General features: G+C 42.0%; 1 protein-coding gene across 5 annotated transcripts in view; it reads left to right on the top strand.

The window, feature by feature from the left end:
* The window catches only part of PPP2R5E (protein phosphatase 2 regulatory subunit B'epsilon), an 88,829-nt gene that overhangs the window by 56,834 nt on the left and 11,429 nt on the right, over positions 1-20,566 (top strand). For all 5 annotated transcript variants that reach the window (XM_081912242.1, XM_081912241.1, XM_081912244.1 and 2 more), the window contains 5 exons: positions 10,766-10,867; positions 13,609-13,701; positions 15,194-15,324; positions 16,067-16,126; positions 18,514-18,622. In XM_081912242.1, the coding sequence (XP_081768368.1) occupies positions 10,766-10,867; positions 13,609-13,701; positions 15,194-15,324; positions 16,067-16,126; positions 18,514-18,622 (495 nt within the window). The remainder of the gene's footprint in view (positions 1-10,765; positions 10,868-13,608; positions 13,702-15,193; positions 15,325-16,066; positions 16,127-18,513; positions 18,623-20,566) is intronic.

The raw sequence follows: 20,566 nt of genomic DNA, 5'->3' as shown, positions 1-20,566 counted from the left end.
CAGGTTCTCTCTCAATTTCTTAGCTCAGGATACCAGATGAAAACAGTTCCAAATTTGGAACGGTGGTTACACCAACAGGAAACCCATTTCATCTACATGTTCAACTCTGTTCATCTGGGGGGATTGAATTCAGAGTTAGATTTTCATTGTTTTATTTAATTGCATTATGTGCCATGATCCACTGACTGGATGGGGTACTGTTTTCATCTGGTTGTCAGGCATTCTTGCTGTTAATGTTGTGCTGTATCTTTAATTTCCCTTACAGTATATTAGTTTCACCTGTGGCTAACTATACAGTGGTGCCTCGCAAGACGAAATTAATCCATTCCGTGAGGCTCTTCGTATAGCGGTTTTTTCGTCTTGTGAAGCAAGCCCATTGACAGCTTAGCGGATTAGCGCTATTAGCGGTTTAGCGGCTTTTAGCGATCAGCTGGTAAGCGGCTTATCAGCTGATAAGCGGCTTAGCGGCTTAGGAAAGGGGGGGGAGGGGAAAAAACCCACAGGAACTCGCAAGACATTTTCGTCTGGCGAAGCAAGCCCATAGGGAAATTTGTTTTGCAAAACGCCTCCAAAACGGAAAACCCTTTCATCTAGCGGGTTTTCCATCTTGCGAGGCGTTCGTCTTGCGGGGCACCACTGTATTATGTTCTTTACAATTTGTTACCAACATCAGTGACTACAGTATCATATGAGCACTGATCCAGAGCATATTTTCTACAGCGTTTATATTTACTTACATGTAAGATTGGGTATGTATCTTAGTTGTATATATTGTATTATGCATTTTATTTTATACAGACGCAGGTTTCATCGCATGTATATTGAAATTTCAGCTTGTTAAGAAATTGAACTGCATCCTTCTCATATTCTTACAAGTCTGGCTGATGAAGCATTGAACGAAACAGATTGGTTATCCGGAAACTCTGTTCCGGCGATATTTGGTGACAGATTATGTATATATCGAACTTTTGAATTATCCTACCGCAACTGGTGAAGAAGATTTAGAGACTTTAGTTGCAATTTCTGATGATTTGTATTAGTCTATAAATAGTGTTTAGTGCCATTGTTATTAGCAATCGTGTTGTGTTATTTTGTTCAGCTTGTCTATATTGCAACACAGAGCTCAGGGATGGATGGCAGGTAGTGATGACTGCAGAGTTTGGCGGATAGGTAATAATGACAAGCATGCAGCATTTGCTCAGTGTCAAGCATCAGAATCTAGGTTGTAAAGGAGGAAACCTGTGGTGTTGATTCAGTCATGGCCTGAAACCTCCAGAGGGCTGAAATACACAGGTGTGTGTTCCAGTTCCCACCTCTCTGATGGGAGATCAACATGCATTTAAGGGACAGTGCTTCCATATTGGGGCTTGTATGCCATTGTTACTGGGAAATAGCTGGATGAATTTCTGAAAAGGTATAGTAGATATCTGAGGATGTTGGCAAACAAACCTCTGAAGCAATGGATCAAAGAAGCAGAGTTTGAACTGGTGGTTCTTTGTTGGTAGAAGTATCTGCCAAAAAGACTGCCCCAGTTGCTGCTTCTTAAACGTGGTCCTGGGAAAGGGAATTTGCCCTTCTGAAGCAGAGGTGCCAATGTCTTGGTCCTGGGCCACAGTATTTTTTTAAATGCTTTAGGATAACCTAGATGGGAAGCATTGGTTTATCCTTAGCTGCTGTGACTGAACAGTATAAATGATGAAATAAAGTTGAAAGGGTTGTGAGGAATATTTGTTTAAGTTGGCCATTGGTAAAGGGGCTGTTTAGATTGAAGTTGCATTAATAAGATATGTGTATTGCATCCCAGCAACATCCAATTTCCCTGTGCCATGCTTATGGGAAGCATAAAATGTTCATGCTCTAGTGCTTGATATATATGCATCCTTAGGTGTACAGGTTTAACCAAAATCTGACAGAGCTGATTTTATTAATGAGATACGTGTAGGCAAAATGTAAGGTATGATTCAGTTAACTAATTGACAGCTTTATCTGTAAGTGGAGGGAAAAAAAAGTGATGCTGATTTGGTGGTATAATTTCTATGGTACTCATGAATCTTGCTGTGCTTAAAAGTGAAGTAGACAGACTGCTGTGGAAAACCCTGCATTGCCAATCCCAGTCAGCTACCACATGCTGCAGTTTTGATTTCGTTTCCCCTTCAGATCTCATCTGTCCTCTCTGCTGCTTTACCTTTCTAGCTAAGCAGTCCCTGTCTTTCATTATGACACCAGTGACAATTTTTATCCTTGGAAATGCACCACCCTTTCAGTTTAACACTCACTAGATTCATTGTCACAGTTCTGCATTGTTAAAAATGTAATCGGTAGGCTCCCATAATTTAAAGAAGTGGGGCTTAGTCACTGGGAAAATCTTGATCTTTCCATAATGTCTGATATGCAGGGCTGTGTATAGTCTGCATTCACTTCTTCTGTTCTAAAGAGCCTCAGAATGTGCAGTAAGAATTAATATATAATATGTACATTTGCAGTATAGCTCCTTATTCTGCACATTTCCATCTCCTTGCAAGATTCACAGAGTCAGTGGCATTGGCGCTCTTGCAGTGAGACATATGGTGGTAGAAGACTGCTGAATGGAGATAGGGTTTAAATGGCTAGTAAGATCAGGACAAGCACGTCCAAGTGCAAGTAGATAAATAGGTACCGCTCCAGCGGGAAGGTAAACGGCGTTTCGGTGCGCTGCTCTGGTTTGCCAGAAGCGGCTTAGTCATGCTGGCCACATGACCTGGAAGCTGTACGCTGGCTCCCTCGGCCAATAAAGCAAGATGAGCGCCGCAACCCCAGAGTCGGTCACGACTGGACCTAATAGTCAGGGTCCCTTTACCTTTACCTTTAAGATCAGGACAGCAGGATATTTTGGCTTTATGGAAGGACAGAGGGCTTTCTTTAATGCCTGGGGTGTTACCCATGAGGGACCATCCGAGACCAGGCATTGCCCACACATTTCCAAGCTTTTATCTGCTTCCATAAAGACTAGAAATTTGGTTTAATTTTTCTTACTTGGATTCAGATACCTACTGCTGAATTATGTGTCAGGTACTTGATGTTTTAATGATAAAGAACTGAAATCCAGTAGAAGAGCAGTTGGTCTAGTTTGTTATAAAGCATTTGATGACAAAGCAAATATAGAAATTTAATAAATAAAACAATTACTATCTATGGCCCTTTAAACGGTGTGTGTGGGGATATTGTTTTTGTTTGCTACTATGTCTTGCTGATCGGAAGGTTGGTGGTTCGAATCCCCGCAACGGGGTGAGCTCCTGTTGCTTGGTCCCTGTTCCTGCCAACCTGGCAGTCAAAAGCACGTCAAAGTGCAAGTAGATAAATAGGTACCGCTCCAGTGGGAAGGTAAATGGCATTTCTGTACGCTGCTCTGGTTCGCCAGAAGTGGCTTAGTCATGCTGGCCACATGACCCGGAAGCTGTACACCGGCTCCCTTGGCCAATAAAGCGAGATGAGCGCTGCAACCCTGGAGTCGTCCATGACTGGACGTAATGGTCAGGGGTCCCTTTACCTTTATGTTAGGTATTTTTGTGTTTTTACATTGTAACCCTCTCTGTGATCCTTGAATGGAGGGTGGCATAGAAATTGTATAAAATAAACAACATTCTGCTAAATCATATTAGAAGCTCGAACTTAATTTTGCACTGTCGTAGCTGGTTCTGCTTCTAGCCTTTATGTAACCTCACCCCTGTTGAGAGCATAGTGGTCCTGCCCTAGTGTGGGATCATGAATCTGCTCACAGTGCCACAGGATGCGATGTTCTGCTCCACAGTATTCATCGCATTGTCTCATTCTGATCCAGTGACACAATGACTTATTGTCGTTAGCTTGCCTATGTGATGTACCACCATGATGGAAAAGCTCTTTTGCTGATTTGTTTGCTGTTGATTATATAAGCCCCCTGATGAAACTCCAAGCTTTCTCAATGAACTTGGGGAAATAGTTGCATTAAGGGAGGGTTGTAAGCCCTAGGAAATGTATATTCCTTTGGTATGAAAACATCTTGGTGAGGAGCTTGCCCCAGGCTTTTAGTCTTACTCAGCTTAGGAAGAACAGGGAGGAGGTCTGAGGCTGCGCCAATGTCCTGCTCTCCTTGAACACTCCTGCGAGGGTGCCATTTATCCTTAAGGGGAAATTAATTTTGTATGTTGAAGACTGGTGACAGTGTAAGAACCTGTGGAGCTGAACACTTAGGAGAATAGAGAAAGTGGTGTGTGTGTGTGTGTGTGTGTGTGTGAGAGAGAGAGAGAGAGAGAGAGGGAATGAACGAATATATTTGGAAACAGGTTGCCGGGGGAGTTAGATCTCAATGAATATAGGAACATTTATGGTTCTGTTTTTGAAAAAAACAACACACTACTGTTTGCACAGAAAGACTTAAAACATAGTTTAGAATTAAACCTTTCAGAGTTCTGGAAACTGACACATGTATTGATGATCAATAGTTGTAAGTGTGACTGTCACTCATATCATCACGGCTGCCTGCATATTGCTATCACTTGCCCTTGTAGAGCAGAACAAGTAAAATATTTTGTTTCCCACACTGAACCAGTCCCCTGTAACAGCTGTTTTATATTGATAAAGGTTGAAGCAGGTCTGAGCAGGTTGGCTGTTTCATTTAAAGCAGAAATATTTTGCAAGGTTTAAGGACATTAGCAAATGATAGCTCTAAAACGGCATCCTTACATTGTATTTTTGTTTGTTGCTTACTCTGGAATAAATTATATTACAGTGGCTGATGACTGTTATTACAGTATATATCTACACAAGTTGTATGGTATTCTGCTTGTAGTTAAAACCTGTCTGGCTTGTGTTAGTTTTGCATCTTTAGTGTGTTGTTGCTTTACTGTACTTTTTCTACAAATCTTAATAGCAGCTGTAAATGACTCAAAATAAGAGGAGATGTCCTCTTATGGACCAGGAGTAGGTTAAATAGCAGGAAACAGAGTAGGGTTAACTGGACATTTCTCTGAACAGAGAAGATAGAAGGTGGAGTTTCTGAAAGATTGGTATTGGAACTTGTGCTTTTTAACTTGTTGAAAACAATGCAGAGTTAGGAGTGAGATGACCAAATTTTGTGATGGTACTAAATTGTTTAAAAAGATGGTGCAGAGCTTGCAAAGGACCTCTCCAAACCAAGTGAATGGGTGGTAAAATGACAAATACAATTCACTGTCTACAGTGTAAAGTGATGCATGTGAGAGCAATAATCTTAAATTCACATAGACGCTTATGGGGTCTGAACTGGAGGTGACTGACCAGGAACAAGACCATGGGGCCATAGTGAATGAAGATGTCAACCCCATGTGCAGCAGCTGTGAAAAGGGCAAATTCCACACTAAAGATAATTGGGAAAAGAATTGAAAACAAAACTGCTGATACAACATTTCTCTTATACAAATCTGTGGTGTGACCTCATTTGGAATAATGTGTAAAGTTCTGGTTGCTTCACATGCAAAAGGAAATTGCAGGGTTAGAAAAGATCTAATTATGGGCAACCAAAATGATCAAGGGGATAGGGCAGCTCCTCTATGAGGAGACGTTGCAGCACGTGGGACCTTTTAGCCGAGGAAAAATGGGAGTAAGAGGTGACACAATAGAAGTTTATAAAATCATGCATGGTGTGGAGAAAGGGGATAGATAGATAAATGCTGCTAAATACTAGTTTCTGGAATGGCAGGAGGAGAGAGTGCTATTACACTCATGCCCTTCTTGCATGCTTCCCATGGGCATCTATCTGGTTAACCAGTTTGAGAACAGGATGCTGGGCCAGATGAGCCATTAGCCTGATTCAGCAAGCTTTTCTTCTCTTCGTACTCCTTGGATGCTATCCAGCTAAGTCAGCTAAGTCATAAGTAGTTCCACTGAAGTCCATTGATTCAAGTAGTTCAATGAGTATAACTAACATTGTTTGTTTGTTTCTTGATTAAATTTGTACCCTGCTCTTCCTTTTATGTGAGCCCATGGCGAATACCACCCCTTCACGTTCCTGAACTTCAGCCATACGTTCTCACTGGAGGATTTATAGTATTTAAAAAATAATAATTTAGAACACATCACTATATTCTGCTATAATAATTCTTTTGCCAAACATCAGGGCTGAAAATGAAGTAGTGTGAAAATTGTGTGTGTGTGTGTGTGTAATTTGAGTATGTGTGTCCCATATACATAAAGGTATACATAATAAATATTTAATTTATGAATCACATGAGGCATCTTGAAACAATTTTACAATACAATGAAAGATACAGAACAGTTAAAAGCAAATGCATATAAAAACAGTTTTAAAAAGCAGCTATAAAAAAAATAAATATGAGGTCTAAAAGCCAAGAGAAAGAGGCAGTTAGTTGTCTGATAGCAATGGGAAGGTGTTTGGTTCTGCCAGACTAAAGGGCTGATTCTGGAATGGACCTACAGATAGACTGATATCTGCCAGACCTCTACTACAGAACACAGTGATCAATTAGGTATGTAGAGGATCAGACAATCTTTTAGGTATCCTGGTACCCAGCTGTATAGGGTTTAGTACACCAATATCAGTATCTTGAACCTAGCCAAATGGCAGCCAATGCAGTTCCTTTATCAATGGCACAATGTGATGGTGATATTCTGCTCCAGTGAGCAACCCAGGCACTGGGTTTTGTGCTGGCTGCAGCTTCTGGGTCAGCTTCAAGGGCCTCTCTACCTATAACATGTTGCAGTAATGCAGTCTGGATGTTGCCAGTCCATGGTCCTGCAGCGCTGAGACAATCCAGAATCACCTGCAGCAGCCTGACCAAGTGAAGTTGGTAGAAGGCACTCCTAAATATATATAAATATATATATATATAAATATCATAATGTTACAAAAAAAGGCAATAGCCAGTTCCTAATAGCCTCTTTATCAGGTTTGATTGTTTACCATTGAGTTCTGTAGGACAAATAAGTGACCTGTAGTTGGCAGCACTGTTACAGGAGGGGCGATGTTGCTGGCGTTCATAAATAAATTTCCACGCCTCCTTTCTACCATATAAGTGAATGCCTGGGGTTCATTCATGTAGAAAAGCTAATTTTAGAGCTGCAAACAGTTTCTTGTGCTTTCGTCCCCTTCAACTATGTACATGCAACACCTCTTCGCTTCAGTTTTGATTAAGGGGGTCAGTTAGAAAGCCACTGCACAAGTAATACTAAAAACAGCCTTGCAAATAAGCTTGCAAAAGTTAGTAGCCTGCTGGGGACTAGCCAAGCAGCCTTAAGGGGCTGTGGGAAAGGGAGCAGCCCATTTGGTTTCTAGCCTAGATGTTATCCATTCCTCTTGCCTGCCTGCAGTTTCTCATTGGCTACCAGGCTGGTGCTTAGATAAGACTGCACTATGATTTTTATACTGTGGGTTAAACCACAGAGCCTAGGAGTTGCCGATCAGAAGGTTGGCGGTTCGAATCCCCGCAACGGGGTGAGCTCCCGTTGCTCGGTCCCTGCTCCTGCCAACCAAGCAGTTCGAAAGCAGGTCAAAGTGCAAGTAGATAAATAGGTACCACTCCAGCGGGAAGGTAAATGGTGTTTCCGTGTGCTGCTCTGGTTCGCCAGAAGCGGCTTAGTCATGCTGGCCACGTGACCCGGAAGCTGTACGCCGGCTCCCTCGGCCAATAAAGTGAGATGAGCGCCGCAACCCCAGAGTCGGTCACGACTGGACCTAATGGTCAGGGGTCCCTTTACCTTTACCACTTTTAAAAGAAATCAGCCACTTGTTACTGTGCGGCACATAACAGGGGAGTGGCCCCCTTCAGTTAAATTTTATAGTCTTCAGAAATGTGGTGTTAGAAGGTGTATGTCTGAACCCACATACATGTTCACCCCAGTGTTTGACATTCCCCATGCGCATTTTGCTATTGCCGCAGGTCCAGTTGCGGCTACATGGAGACTCCTGGGCACCCGGTTGGCTGCCACAGTTTAAAAACATCTGCCTTTTAGTCCACAGTTAATAACATTTCCATTTCCACTGTTTCTCCTTCTTGCATACTGAGACAAGTGAATTGTTGTAAAAGCAAGCTAGAGTCAAGCAATGTAGTTGAGATCGTAGAGTTGTGATGGGACCCCTGAGGGTCATCTAGTTCAACCCGCTGGCAAATAGACATTCCATTGTGGCGAGAATAACCTGGGTTTAAGGTGCTGTCTGGCACCTAGGTTATATATCTGAGTTTCTCACACTGGTTCACCATGTGTGTAGACCCACACTGAGAGGAATGGAACCTTCTGCATGGAGTCAGGATGTGTGTCTGTTAAGAACGTGTGTATACTTTTAACTCTGCTGCCTACTAAACAACTTGTCACACCAGGAAATAGGGGAAATCTTTGCTTATAAGACAGAAATGGAAGAGATTATGAATTTTCATTACGACTGTTCTTTCAAGGGTAAGATGGAATGAAGTATAAATCTGATAAGTAAAGATAGGTTTAAGATAGCTACTTTTCCATACAACTATTTCATTGCCAGCCTACTTCTACAAGTATTTCCTCAGAAGAGATTGGGTTCAATCTTAAGAAAGGATGTACAGGGTTGTATCTATTGTGCGTACAGTGATGATACGCTATTGAAAAGCCATTGTTGTAATAAGGTGTAATTGAACATCCCAATGTGCTGCTGCTGTTCTGTAATTACACCGCAGAAGTGTTGGTGCTAGTAAAGGAGGACCCCCCCCCAATGCAAATAGCAGCTTCAAAGAACCAATTTTCATCAGGACCAACGCAGGGGATGAAAGAGTTTTACTCCGCTTTTCTGCCAGCTGGGTGCCTCCGTAATGATCAGCCCACACTCTGTGACTTCTGTTTGCGTTTTGACCTGTAGGAAGGACTCTGTGAATTGAAAACAGAGACGTTATATGCACCTTTGTTATCCATGAAAATCTTTCAGTAAATATAAAATAATAATAATAATAATAATAATAATAATAATAATAATAATTATTATTATTATTATTATTATTATTATTATTATTATTATTATTATTATCATCCATGCATGGCTACTTTGGCTCTCCAGTCGCTTTCAGGTATATTGTTCTTCAGTCCCAGCACAAGTGATCAATTTTCTATTTGCGTGGCCAGATGGAATCATTGATTTTCTTGAAGTTATTTATGTATCTGCCACGATATGTATAGTGTTCTTCTCTACTATTATGCAGCAAAATGTGTGAAATCCAAAGTATCTTTGGCGGAACTAACACTTGGCATTCGTATAACTGTTAGGAGAGGTGGAAGTGCTTTACATACATTATCGTTACATTTGCACCATACATCTAAAGCACTCATATCACTTTAACAGTCATGGCTTCCCCTAAGAATCATGAGAACCGTGGTTCATTCAGGGTGCTGGGAACTGTAGCTTTGTGAGGGGGTCTCGTAACAAGTCTCACCACCCTTAATAAACTACAGTTCCCAGGATTTTTTTAAGGGAAGCCCATGATGGTTAAAGTGGTATAAGAGTGCATTAAACATGTGGTGTGGCTGTGATCTATCTCCACCCTTACAACATAATTGTAAGGTAAGTCAGTGTCTACCTATTGTAGCATGCGCTGGGGAGGAACTGGGGATGAGGGGGGTTGAGTTTGAGAGATGGTATCTTGTATAAAAGGCACTCAATGAGTTTGTGGAAGAAGCAAGATTTAAACTGAGGGATCTTTGCCACTTTGGCTAAATTAGATTGTACAGGTCAACCCTTTGATCTATTGCTCAAATTAGATGAATAGCATAAATAGACTCTCTGAATGATCACTGCTACTAGGTGTTAATTTTAGAACAAAATATAAACAGATAATCTCTTAGGAAACCTGCACCAAAGGCAAGTTTAAATCAGTTGTTTGGTATCTGTTGCTAATAGACTGGTCTCTCACTATGAAACACCATGTGATGGAAGTATATATTGGTGCATAACAAATATTTTAGTAAAAGTCAGCATCCTTTTTTCTAGGATTATATCAAAATGCACCCTCTTGTGGTGAGAAAAGATAACACTAAGTACAAAACCTCTTTATTTCCTGCTTACTCTTTCTCAGTAAGTTTAAAGTCTAGTCTAATGTGTGAGAGAAAGCTCGAATTATTGAAATGATTCTGTTTCATCTAAGCGAACTGGAATATTGAAATGCATTAGGAGGAGATGACAATTAGGCACTGTTGTATAAAGTTTCAAACTTGGGCTATGGATGACTAAGTTCATTTCCCTTCTTAATTGTGAGCCTTAATGACCTTGGACAAGGTGCTGGGTTTTTTTGGCTATCATCTAACAAGGTGCTTGTGAGAATAAAATGCTCCTGCTCCTTCCTGATAGATTGCTCTGTTAGGCTTGATCTGAGCACTGTAAAGAAAGGGAGCAGGTTGAGGCTGCGTTGTCACTTGATGTGGGCCTCGTGAGATGTAGCCATAGCAGGGCACACTATGCTTTGTGTCCAAAGTATTCTCAGAGGGAGATGCTAGTCAGCTTAGAGGAGTCACATAGTTTTTTCTTCTCTCTAGAGCTGGTAGTAGGTGCTCCCTGCTTTCATTCCAAGGATAAAACGGAGGTAAGAAATGATTAGTGCAATTTAGAAACCATAAAGTGCCATATACATTGTTCTTATCTAAGAAAAATCTGCTAGTGAAATGCATTATATCAATTTATGGAGTCATTGGGCAATTTTTATCAATTTGTGAATGCACTCTTAATTCTTCTGATTGCCTTGCCCTGTAATCTTGATGAGAGAGAGCAGCCTTTAATTGTATTTGTTCAATTTCCTAGGTTTCTTGCAATATATTCCGAACACTTCCTCCTAGCGATAGCAATGAGTTTGATCCAGAAGAAGATGAACCCACCCTTGAGGCGTCATGGCCACATTTACAGGTGATTTTATTCTTTTATTTTTATTATTTTAGAATTAAAATCAAGCACACCAACTTACCTGCTGGAAGGACCCTGAAATGGGACAGAACGCAAAATATTTTAAAAAATCAACAAAAATACAATTTGTTGTGATTATATGGACCAGGACGAGGGACGGGGATGGTTTGTGACAGTGTCCAGTTAGGATTAATGTGATACGCCCTCCTGGGTTATGTCTTATAACTCCCCAGTAACCCAGCCTGGTGACTGTGGGACAGGATTGACCTTTTTAGCTCTGTAGCCACATATGGACCAGACCAGACCTAAGGCCAATTTAGTCCAATATTTTGTTTTTACAGTGGCTATCTAGATGCTTATAAGGGGCCTTCAAGCAGGACAGGAACTCGCGAGGACCCTCCCCACAGGATAGTAGATTGTTACAGGCTGCAGCAAAGTTCTTTTTGGGGAGAAGGAAGCAAACTCCCTGTAACTGATGGCCCCCTGTCCAATGGCAGGACCTGATAACTTCCCTTTGCTCTGCCTAGAAGCCTCCAGTAGCCCATGACCCTCTGGCTGGTTCAGGGGACCAAAGCCTACTTTTCCTTTCTGCTGCAGGTCCAGTGCAACATTTAAGGATTCAGTCAGTGCTTAACTTCAAAGTTTTGGAGTTGCCACCCTAATCCGAAGTTTTTATTTTTTAAACTAAGAGTGTGTACAAGCATCTCCCTTTGTACACCGCCTCATTTTTGCTGCTTTGTAAACAGGCATGCTATTGCATTTACCTGAAATGTTCACACAAAACAAAGTTAGAAACCAGGAAGTCTTAGTAGTATCTAATCTACGTTGCCTTAGTCTCAAATGACTTTAAATTTCTGTTTCTCAGCTGTCACCCGATGTGCGCTTTTCTGTATATAGCTTGCCCTGGCCATGTGAGGACAGCAGAAATCTTTAGTTTGACACTATCATAATAGCTGTTGTCATTTATTTTGGGCACTGTATACCCACATGACAGGTTCTGTGCTGTTAGTTTTGATAAACTTCAGGTCTCTTTCACTTTCTGGTTCCCTTTGAAAATTGTGTTCAGATTCTCTACGCAGAATAGTAACAGTGTGCCATATTACAGATGAATGTATATAGATAAATACAGATTTAGTGATTTTAAATTCTATAGTTAGCTTCACATTCTGTTCAGTATGGATATTGATTTTTATAAAAGGGACTAGGAAACACCATTTTAAACAGTTTCCTAGGAAATACAAAGGCGCATTGAGGAGAAGCAGCTGTAGGCTCCAGCTTTCAGTCCTCTAGCAGCTTATATTTAGCTAGGCAGAATACATTGAGCCACACCTTATGATGGTCTTGCAACTTCTAAAACCAGTTTCACACAGATTTTAATAAATACCAGTGTTATCGCTTCCTTTCCACTCTTCATGGAACTAATGGCCCTGGCCACTTGCTTTCCGCTAAAAAGATGCAGGCTTTGTGTACAAAGTGCCCGGGGTTCAATCCAGGTAGGACTGGGAATGCCCCCTTTCTGAAACTTAGTGCCTGCTGGGGTAAACCTGTGATGAGACTTAGTGAAAGGAAGCTGCATGTGCTCCTGCTTACATGCAAACCTGGGTAACGGTAGCCTAGTAGCACACCCACCCCAGTTCTTCAGGAGAGAACAATTAATTGCGAAGTAGCAGGCTGTATAGTCCTTTCCTTGCCCCAAATGGTGCCACATAGTGTTTTTTCACCCCACAGGGTTATAAATGCCCGCACATTTTAAACCTCATGGGGGGAAAGTTGCCTGGCATGGTGACTTGGAGTGAGGAAACAGGGCAGAGAAGGACTTAAGTGCCCCTTCAATCTACTGATTCCCTCCCTATCAGTTCTACAAAGTGGAAAGGGCTGTTGGGCATGTTTACGTGTAACCCGCAGTCAGGCCCTATGGGGTGGAGAAGGAGAGAGTGCGGGCACACAAATGCCTTCCATGCAGGAGGCAGTCATCTCTTCCCCCAACAGGTTTGGAGAATCCAGATTAAAACACATTATTCTGCATCAGACATCTGTGTTGTAGTTGAATGCTCCCAAACGCTTTCTAATTACCATTAAATGTTTCACCAACATAATAATTGCTTTATTTTATATGATTTCAAGAGTCTGGAGGGCAGAGGAATGCTGATTATACCCCTGGGAGCTTTGGCAAGCCAGTGCAAAAGAATTTGTGATGCCTGCTCTTAGAATGAGCTGCAGTTCTTCTGATGGCAGCTAAATAAAAAGAATTAATGGGCGCTCAGTTTATGCCACTCTAGGCTATATGAACACAGGGAAATAACACATTATTTATTAAGTTAAATTGGATTTATATCCCGCCCTATCCTGAGTAGGTATGAGTGGCAGTGGTAATATTTAACTATATGTGTGGGTCTGTGTCTCTGAAAAGGGCCTATGGGGGGGGGGAGAGACCATATAAATAAACCAAGGAAGAGTGGGACAGGAGATAGGGGGAGATGGGGAAACAGTTTTATCAAGGTGGTTGTGAACATAACTTTTTTTTTAAAAAAAAGATGTTTGATTCAGCAACAGTCTCCCCACACATGCAGAACAATGAACTCCTCTGCGCAGTGGGAGGGAGGGCAGCAGATTGGAAAACAGTCACTTGAACCAGTCACTTGCCTCTCTTTAAATATGGAAGCGGAATAATAATTTACTGTTTCGTTCTGTAGAAATGCAGCACGCATTAACACATTACTAAATTGTGTTGTGATTTATTGCAGCTTGTATATGAATTTTTCATACGATTTTTGGAAAGCCAAGAATTCCAGCCCAGCATTGCCAAAAAATACATAGATCAGAAATTTGTACTACAGGTAAGGAGGTCTGCTCTCTTCGAAGCTCATGAGAGTATTTGTAATGTTAACTTTTATTTTTTTAAAAAAACAAAAACCTGTAGGTTGATTACTGGAGTTTCTGTAAGTCTGAGAGACTTAAAAAAACCAGCTGCATTCAGAAGCTGTCAGTGGAATGTGTGAAGGCAATTATGAAATACTATAACTTAAATTTGGGAGAAGATGACATTAAATGTTTGGCACTAAGAAGGAGCTAACTTTGCATGAGAGAGAATGTCACACAGCCATCTCCTGAAACAATTCTCAATCTTCCTCCACCTTATGAATAAAATTCCGTGGTGCAAAAGGCTTGAACCAGCCCCTCCCTGTTAGATCTTGCCAAGGATTAAGCAATATACTGGTCCATCAGTGCTTGGGAAGTAAGGCTTATATGCAATTTGGTCCTTCTGTTCATGGGCAGACTCTTTGATCCAGCAAAGGATTCTGGGAAGAGGAGGAAGAGAGAGGTGATTGCCATACATTCTCCCTGCTCTCTGCAGCCCCTTATGTCCACACCAGATCTGCTTCCGAGAGTTCGGATACCCTTTGGGTTTGAAAATAGCCAAGCGCATTTTGCACCTGACTATCAGCCACTTGCGACCAAGCACAGATGTCTGAGCTCCCGGATGACACCTGGTATCTCCACCATCTGGAGGTGCATACTTGAGGAACCTTGGATCTGGACTGTTTTCACACACTAATGCCCCTTCCTGTAGAATTCTATCAGTTATATTTTCTCTGCACGGTCGGAATGAATTTCAGGAACCAAAATGGGGTTTTTTCTTGTGCAGCCTGAGCAGGAGCAGTGAACAGTGTTCTAGTTAGTTGCTGTTGCTTGTCTTCACTTATCCCATTCCACTGCTGCGCTCACAGTTGTGAAGAATATTCTTACGTTATGAATGTGTTACCATCAAGAAAAAGAGGTAGAAACAGGCCAGTATATATGTGGACAATCCCTGGATAAAGTGACTTTTCTTCTTTAAGTTCTCAGAGCTCTTAACCTAGCTCAAGGGTGTCATCTGAAATAGCCAGAGAATCAATCGCATCAGCCCATCATTTGAAAAATAAGACTTTCAAGCCGTCTTGCCCCAAAATGGCAACTAGACATTCTGGTTTGGCGACTGTAACCTTGGTTTAAATAGCCATTTGGCCCCTAGCTTATATATCCGAATTTCTAACACTGCTCTGGAACAGTGTGGGGAGCTGTATGGAGGAAGGGGACATTTGCAGAAACATCCCCCCCTCCCCCTGTTCATGGAAGCTTCCGCTGGATCAAAGAGCCTTCTGTGAAGGTTATTGGTAGGGATCCATAAATCAGACAGAAGGTCAGAATTCACGATGGACAATTTGGCTGTGGAATGAAGAAGTATGATCAGATAAAGCGAATTCAGAAATGCAGATGTTAGAGACAGGCTCCATTTCTGAGCTGTTGGTTTCATTTTGATTTCATTTTGACCCCCCCCCCCCCAAATAGCTTCTGGAACTGTTTGACAGCGAAGATCCTCGTGAGCGGGACTACCTAAAAACAGTCTTACACAGAATTTATGGAAAGTTCCTTGGTCTTAGAGCATTTATCAGGAAACAGATTAACAATATTTTTCTACGGTAAGTGTGGGTTTGTTTGTTTTTAAAAAGAAAACTGTTTATGTACTGTATTTTTCGCTCTGTAAGATGCACTTTTCCCCTCCTAAAAAGTAAGTGGAAATGTGTGTGCGTCTTATGGAGCGAATGCAGGCTGCGCAGCTATCCCAGAAGCCAGAACAGTGAGAGGGATCGCTGCGCAGTGCTCCCTCTTGCTGTTCTAGTTTCTGGTTTAGCCCCTCTATCCCTTCCACTACCTCCCGGAAAAGACCCCAAGAGCCGCACTCCCTTTCATGAGCTGCGTGGAACGTGTGTGGGGCTCTTGGGGGCTTTTCCCCCAGGAGGGAGAAGGGCAGCCCGTCAGTGACAGGCTGCCCTTCTCCCTCTTGGGGAAAAGCCCCCTAGAGCCCCACACATGCTCCACACGGCTCATGAAAGGGAACACTGAGCAGAGCCTGAAATGCATACAGGCTCTGCTCAGCACTCCCTTTAAAGAATATTTTTTTTTCTTGCATTCCCCCTCTAAAAACTAGGTGCGTCTTATGGAGTGAAAAGTACGGTAATTTTCTATTTTCATTCCTGTAGGTTTGTATGCGCACAATATATTTTTTAACGTGTTGTGTTTTTAAACTGTAAACCACCCTGGTTGGTCCATGTACACTAGAAGGGCAGGCTAGAAATTTCCAAGTAAATAAATACTTAATCTGTGTAATTTGTGTCTGTGCAATTTGCTTAATTATTTAATGTATGTAATTTGTTTGGGCAGGTTTGTTTATGAAACTGAACACTTCAATGGGGTAGCTGAACTGCTGGAAATATTAGGAAGGTAAATAAAGTTTTGTTTTAAGGGCTGACCACACCTACGACACTCCTTCTACATGATGACAAACTTGTTGTGCGAAAAAGGTTATCTTAAATTTACTGACGGCCCAAAATGTTTTTGTGGAAGAAACCTCACTAGCAGTTGAACTGGCTTTCAGATAAGGGTGCTTGTGATAGTAAACAAATGGCCCAACTTTCAATTTCCCAAAATGAGGGGTGTTAAAAAGTTGTAACATGACTTAAGAATTCAAAAGGTATTTTAATTAAATTAATATAATTTAGGTTTGCTTGGTAAGTTAAATGTGTGTCAAATTGCATAGAATTCATTAAAAATCATTGCCAAATACTTGTGGCAAATTATTATTATTATTATTATTATTATTATTATTATTATTATTACTACTACTACTACTACTACTACTACTACTACTATAATCACTACTACTATTTAGCATTATCTGACATTTTCATAAGGTACAATTAATTTTTGTTTTGTTTTCCGAAAGCAGTTTATGTGCTTCTTCATCAACATAGACTTACCAAGCTAACTGTTGTCCAATCACAAAAATAATAGCAGATTTGAATTCCTCACACTCCAAAACTTATTTTTAAGACCCCTCGCTGAAGAGATTTGCAAAAAAAAAATCAACTCCTAAAATGACATGCCCTAATGGCCCAATGTGAGTTGCTGCCTTGCCATGGGGTCTCATAAGGTGCAGTGGTGCCGAACCAACTCTCAGCCCTGTCCTGTTCTTTTTTCCCTCTACTCACTTGTGCTGCACACAATAGTTAAATGGAACTGCAGTTGTGCAGGGGGGAGTGAAGCTGTAGAAGGCCCCCTTTGAAATTCAGGAAAGATGTCATTGTCAGGAGTTCAGACTACACTCAAGTAGGACCCTGGCAGAGACACATGCCCGATGGGCATGTTCCCTCCCTCCTGGTCGATCGTTCGGGAGCTTCAAAAGCTCTCTTCAGCCCGAACATCACAGCGACCGTTGCCAACCGACACTGGCACACTTAGGGATCCACAGAGTTTGCGCCTCATGCGTGACAGACCTCAGCAGCTCAGCATTTTGGCTAATCTACTTTATTTACATATAAACACACACGAAGCACTGCAACATGACTCCCCCTCTCTCTAGCATCAGACAGCAAAGAGAGAAAGAACAAAGGACAATAGTCCCACTTCAAGGAACACAGTAGCACAAACATCCTGTCTCCGTCACATCCCACTCTGTGGAGTCAAAACATACACCGTCATGTGAAAGACAACAATCCCATGACCGCAATCATAGATCAGGAATTCTAACAGTCATGACTCTTGATTGCTGCGTTTCTGAGAGCACAAGGAAGCTAAATACAGTGGTACCTCAGGTTACATACGCTTCAGGTTACATATGCTTCAGGTTACAGACTCCGCTAACCCAGAAATAGTACCTCAGGTTAAGAACTTTGCTTCAGGATGCGAACAGAAATCGTGCTCTGGCGGCAGTAGAAGGCCCCATTAGTTAAAGTGGTGCTTCAGGTTAAGAACAGTTTCAGGTTAAGTACGGACCTCCGGAACGAATTAAGTACTTAACCTGAGGTACCACTGTATGTGTCTTCCTGAAGTTGGACAGAGTCACTTGCCAGGGCTGGGATACTGATTTATCTGAGTTAGTTTAAGCTGCTCCTTATAATATTAGTTCTAAATTAGATCTAAAGGATTGGGTTGCTGGTGGCAATTGTCAGGCAGTCTATGCTTTATTGGGCACCCAATTTTTGCAAGATAGCTCTTACTGACATCTAAAGCGGCATTCAAATGCTGTGGGGCCCTGTATCCCTAGTTGCTTGCTGTGCTCCATTTTAGATTTTCTAATGGCCCACACCTTGGGCTTGTTGATTTGGTTCCCAGGATTTTATTTGCATTGAGGTCAGGAGCAGACCTTGAGCTCATGTACTTTCTCTTTGTGGACTTACGGCCCACGTGCTTCCTTGTCTTCTCGCTTTGATCCTGAAAGAGAAATCCTTAGCCTTTTCCCTTGCAGGATCCGGCAGATTCCATCCTGAAATGAAAGTAGTTTATTCAGTCACTTCTACCCACACAGAGAGAGGACGAGAGACCCAAACTTGCTCATGATAACAGAATTCTCAGGGGTCAGATAATGAAAGGAAATCTGTATGGACAATTTTATAATATGCACTGTTCGTACTTATTGGTTTTTTATAAGCAGAATGCTTTTCTGCTTATAAATTAAATTTGCAAGATTACTTTTGTTCACATGCAAATTTAGACCATGTTTCATGTGTGCCAGTTTCAAACACTTGTTCTAGCTGTGATTAGATACATCTCAGTTCATTCTGTGTTAAGGAATACCTTGATACTAATAATGCTTCTTTTCTCCCTTCTAGTATTATCAATGGCTTTGCTTTACCTCTTAAAGCCGAGCATAAACAGTTTTTGGTGAAAGTACTGATTCCTCTACATACCGTTAGAAGTTTATCGCTCTTCCATGCACAGGTAAAAACTTCCATACAAATGTTTGTTTGCTTTTTGTTTCTGGCTTTTGTTAGAACCATACCACTTCTGTATGTGCTGAGTTGGAAATAGATTTAACCAAACCCTTTAAGAAAACGGAAACATGTAGAGTCATAGAATCATAGAACCATAGAATCATAGAGTTGGAAGAGACCACAAGGGCCATCGAGTCCAACCCCCTGCCAAGCAGGAAACACCATCAGAGCACTCCTGACATGTGGTTGTCAAGCCTCTGCTTAAAGACCTCCAAAGAAGGAGACTCCACCACGCTCCTTGGCAGCAAATTCCACTGTCGAACAGCTCTTACTGTCAGGAAGTTCTTCCTAATGTTTAGGTGGAATCTTCTTTCTTGTAGTTTGGATCCATTGCTCCGTGTCCGCTTCTCTGGAGCAGCAGAAAACAACCTTTCTCCCTCCTCTATGTGACATCCTTTTATATATTTGAACATGGCTATCATATCACCCCTTCACCTCCTCTTCTCCAGGCTAAACATGCCCAGCTCCCTTAGCCGTTCCTCATAGGGCATCGTTTCCAGGCCTTTGACCATTTTGGTTGCCCTCCTCTGGACACGTTCCAGTTTGTCAGTGTCCTTCTTGAACTGTGGTGCCCAGAACTGGACACAGTACTCCAGGTGAGGTCTGACCAGAGCAGAATACAGTGGCACTATTACTTCTTGATCTAGATGCTATACTCCTATTGATGCAGCCCAGAATTGCATTGGCTTTTTTAGCTGCCACATCACACTGTTGGCTCATGTCAAGTTTGTGGTCAACCAAGACTCCTAGATCCTTTTCACATGTACTGCTCTCAAGCCAGGTGTCTCCCATCTTGTATTTGTGCCTCTCTCTTTTTTTTTTTGCCCAAGTGCAATACTTTACATTTCTCCCTGTTAAAATTCATCTTGTTTGTTTTGGCCCAGTTCTCTAATCTGTCAAGGTCGTTTTGAAGTGTGATCCTGTCCTCTGGGGTGTTAGCCACCCCTCCCAGTTTGGTGTCATCTGCAAATTTGATCAGTCCAGTAGACATATTTTTGCTTGCCCCTTGTGTTCACCAGAGACTGCCTGCAATTGGGCAAGAATCTCCAGCAACCTATCCACTTCTGTCAGTCTGTTCTTACAAGCTTATTTGGCTTGGTGAGCGGGATGTTTTCTCTAGTTCAGCCCTGAGCCCACAATGCAGTGCTAGGTAAGCTAAGGAGGTACAAGACTATTGGCTGTTTTGCTGAAACAGAGCTACTGCTAACTGTATCTTAATTGTTTAGTGTTGCCTTAGGATGGGGGTGCACACAATGTTTGAAAGCTAAAATTTAAAGCTTACATCAGTTTGCACAAGTGTCTGTTTTTAGTGGTGATGAATACAAACAGCCCCTGTTTTAGGCGCGACCGAAACGTGCATGTTTTTGCACGTGCACACAGCGGCAAATCCGGAAGGGACCAGGAAAACGCCCTAAAAGGGATGGATGGGACAGGGTGTTTTAATTGCACACAATTTCACGCAAGTGTGCAACTCCCTGGAATGCAAGACCCATCCAGATCTGGGACTGCCTGTATAGCTTCCCTATTTATTTATTTTTTACGTTTTTGGGTTTGGGTGCTTTATTCCACTCTGTAATTGGGGTTTGGCAGCTAGATATGCCTGCCAGCTAACTTGGGGAGGAGCACTACAGCCTGAGTCAGACACCTCCTCCCCTTTCCTCCCGCCTTCTTACTTTTGCCACTCCAGTGAATCTGTAGTCAGCTGACACAAAGCACCTAAGGGTAGCATCTTCCACTGTTCTTGATGGGAGAGGCGACTGCAGGGAATAATAAGTGTGGAGTGTTGCTGTGTGTTTCTGAAAGTGCTTGCTCCTTCCAGAAGCCAGTTGTTGAGGGGGTTGGCTGGAAGGAAAAGTTTGCCTTCCTCTGCTGCAAGGTGATAGTGAATCAA

This window comes from Podarcis melisellensis (assembly GCF_964234715.1).
Source record: "Podarcis melisellensis genome assembly, chromosome: 1".
In the NCBI taxonomy this organism is placed as follows: Eukaryota; Metazoa; Chordata; class Lepidosauria; order Squamata; family Lacertidae; genus Podarcis; species Podarcis melisellensis.
The sequence above is the reverse complement of the archived record's forward strand: the minus strand, read 5'-3'. Positions and strand labels throughout refer to the sequence as shown.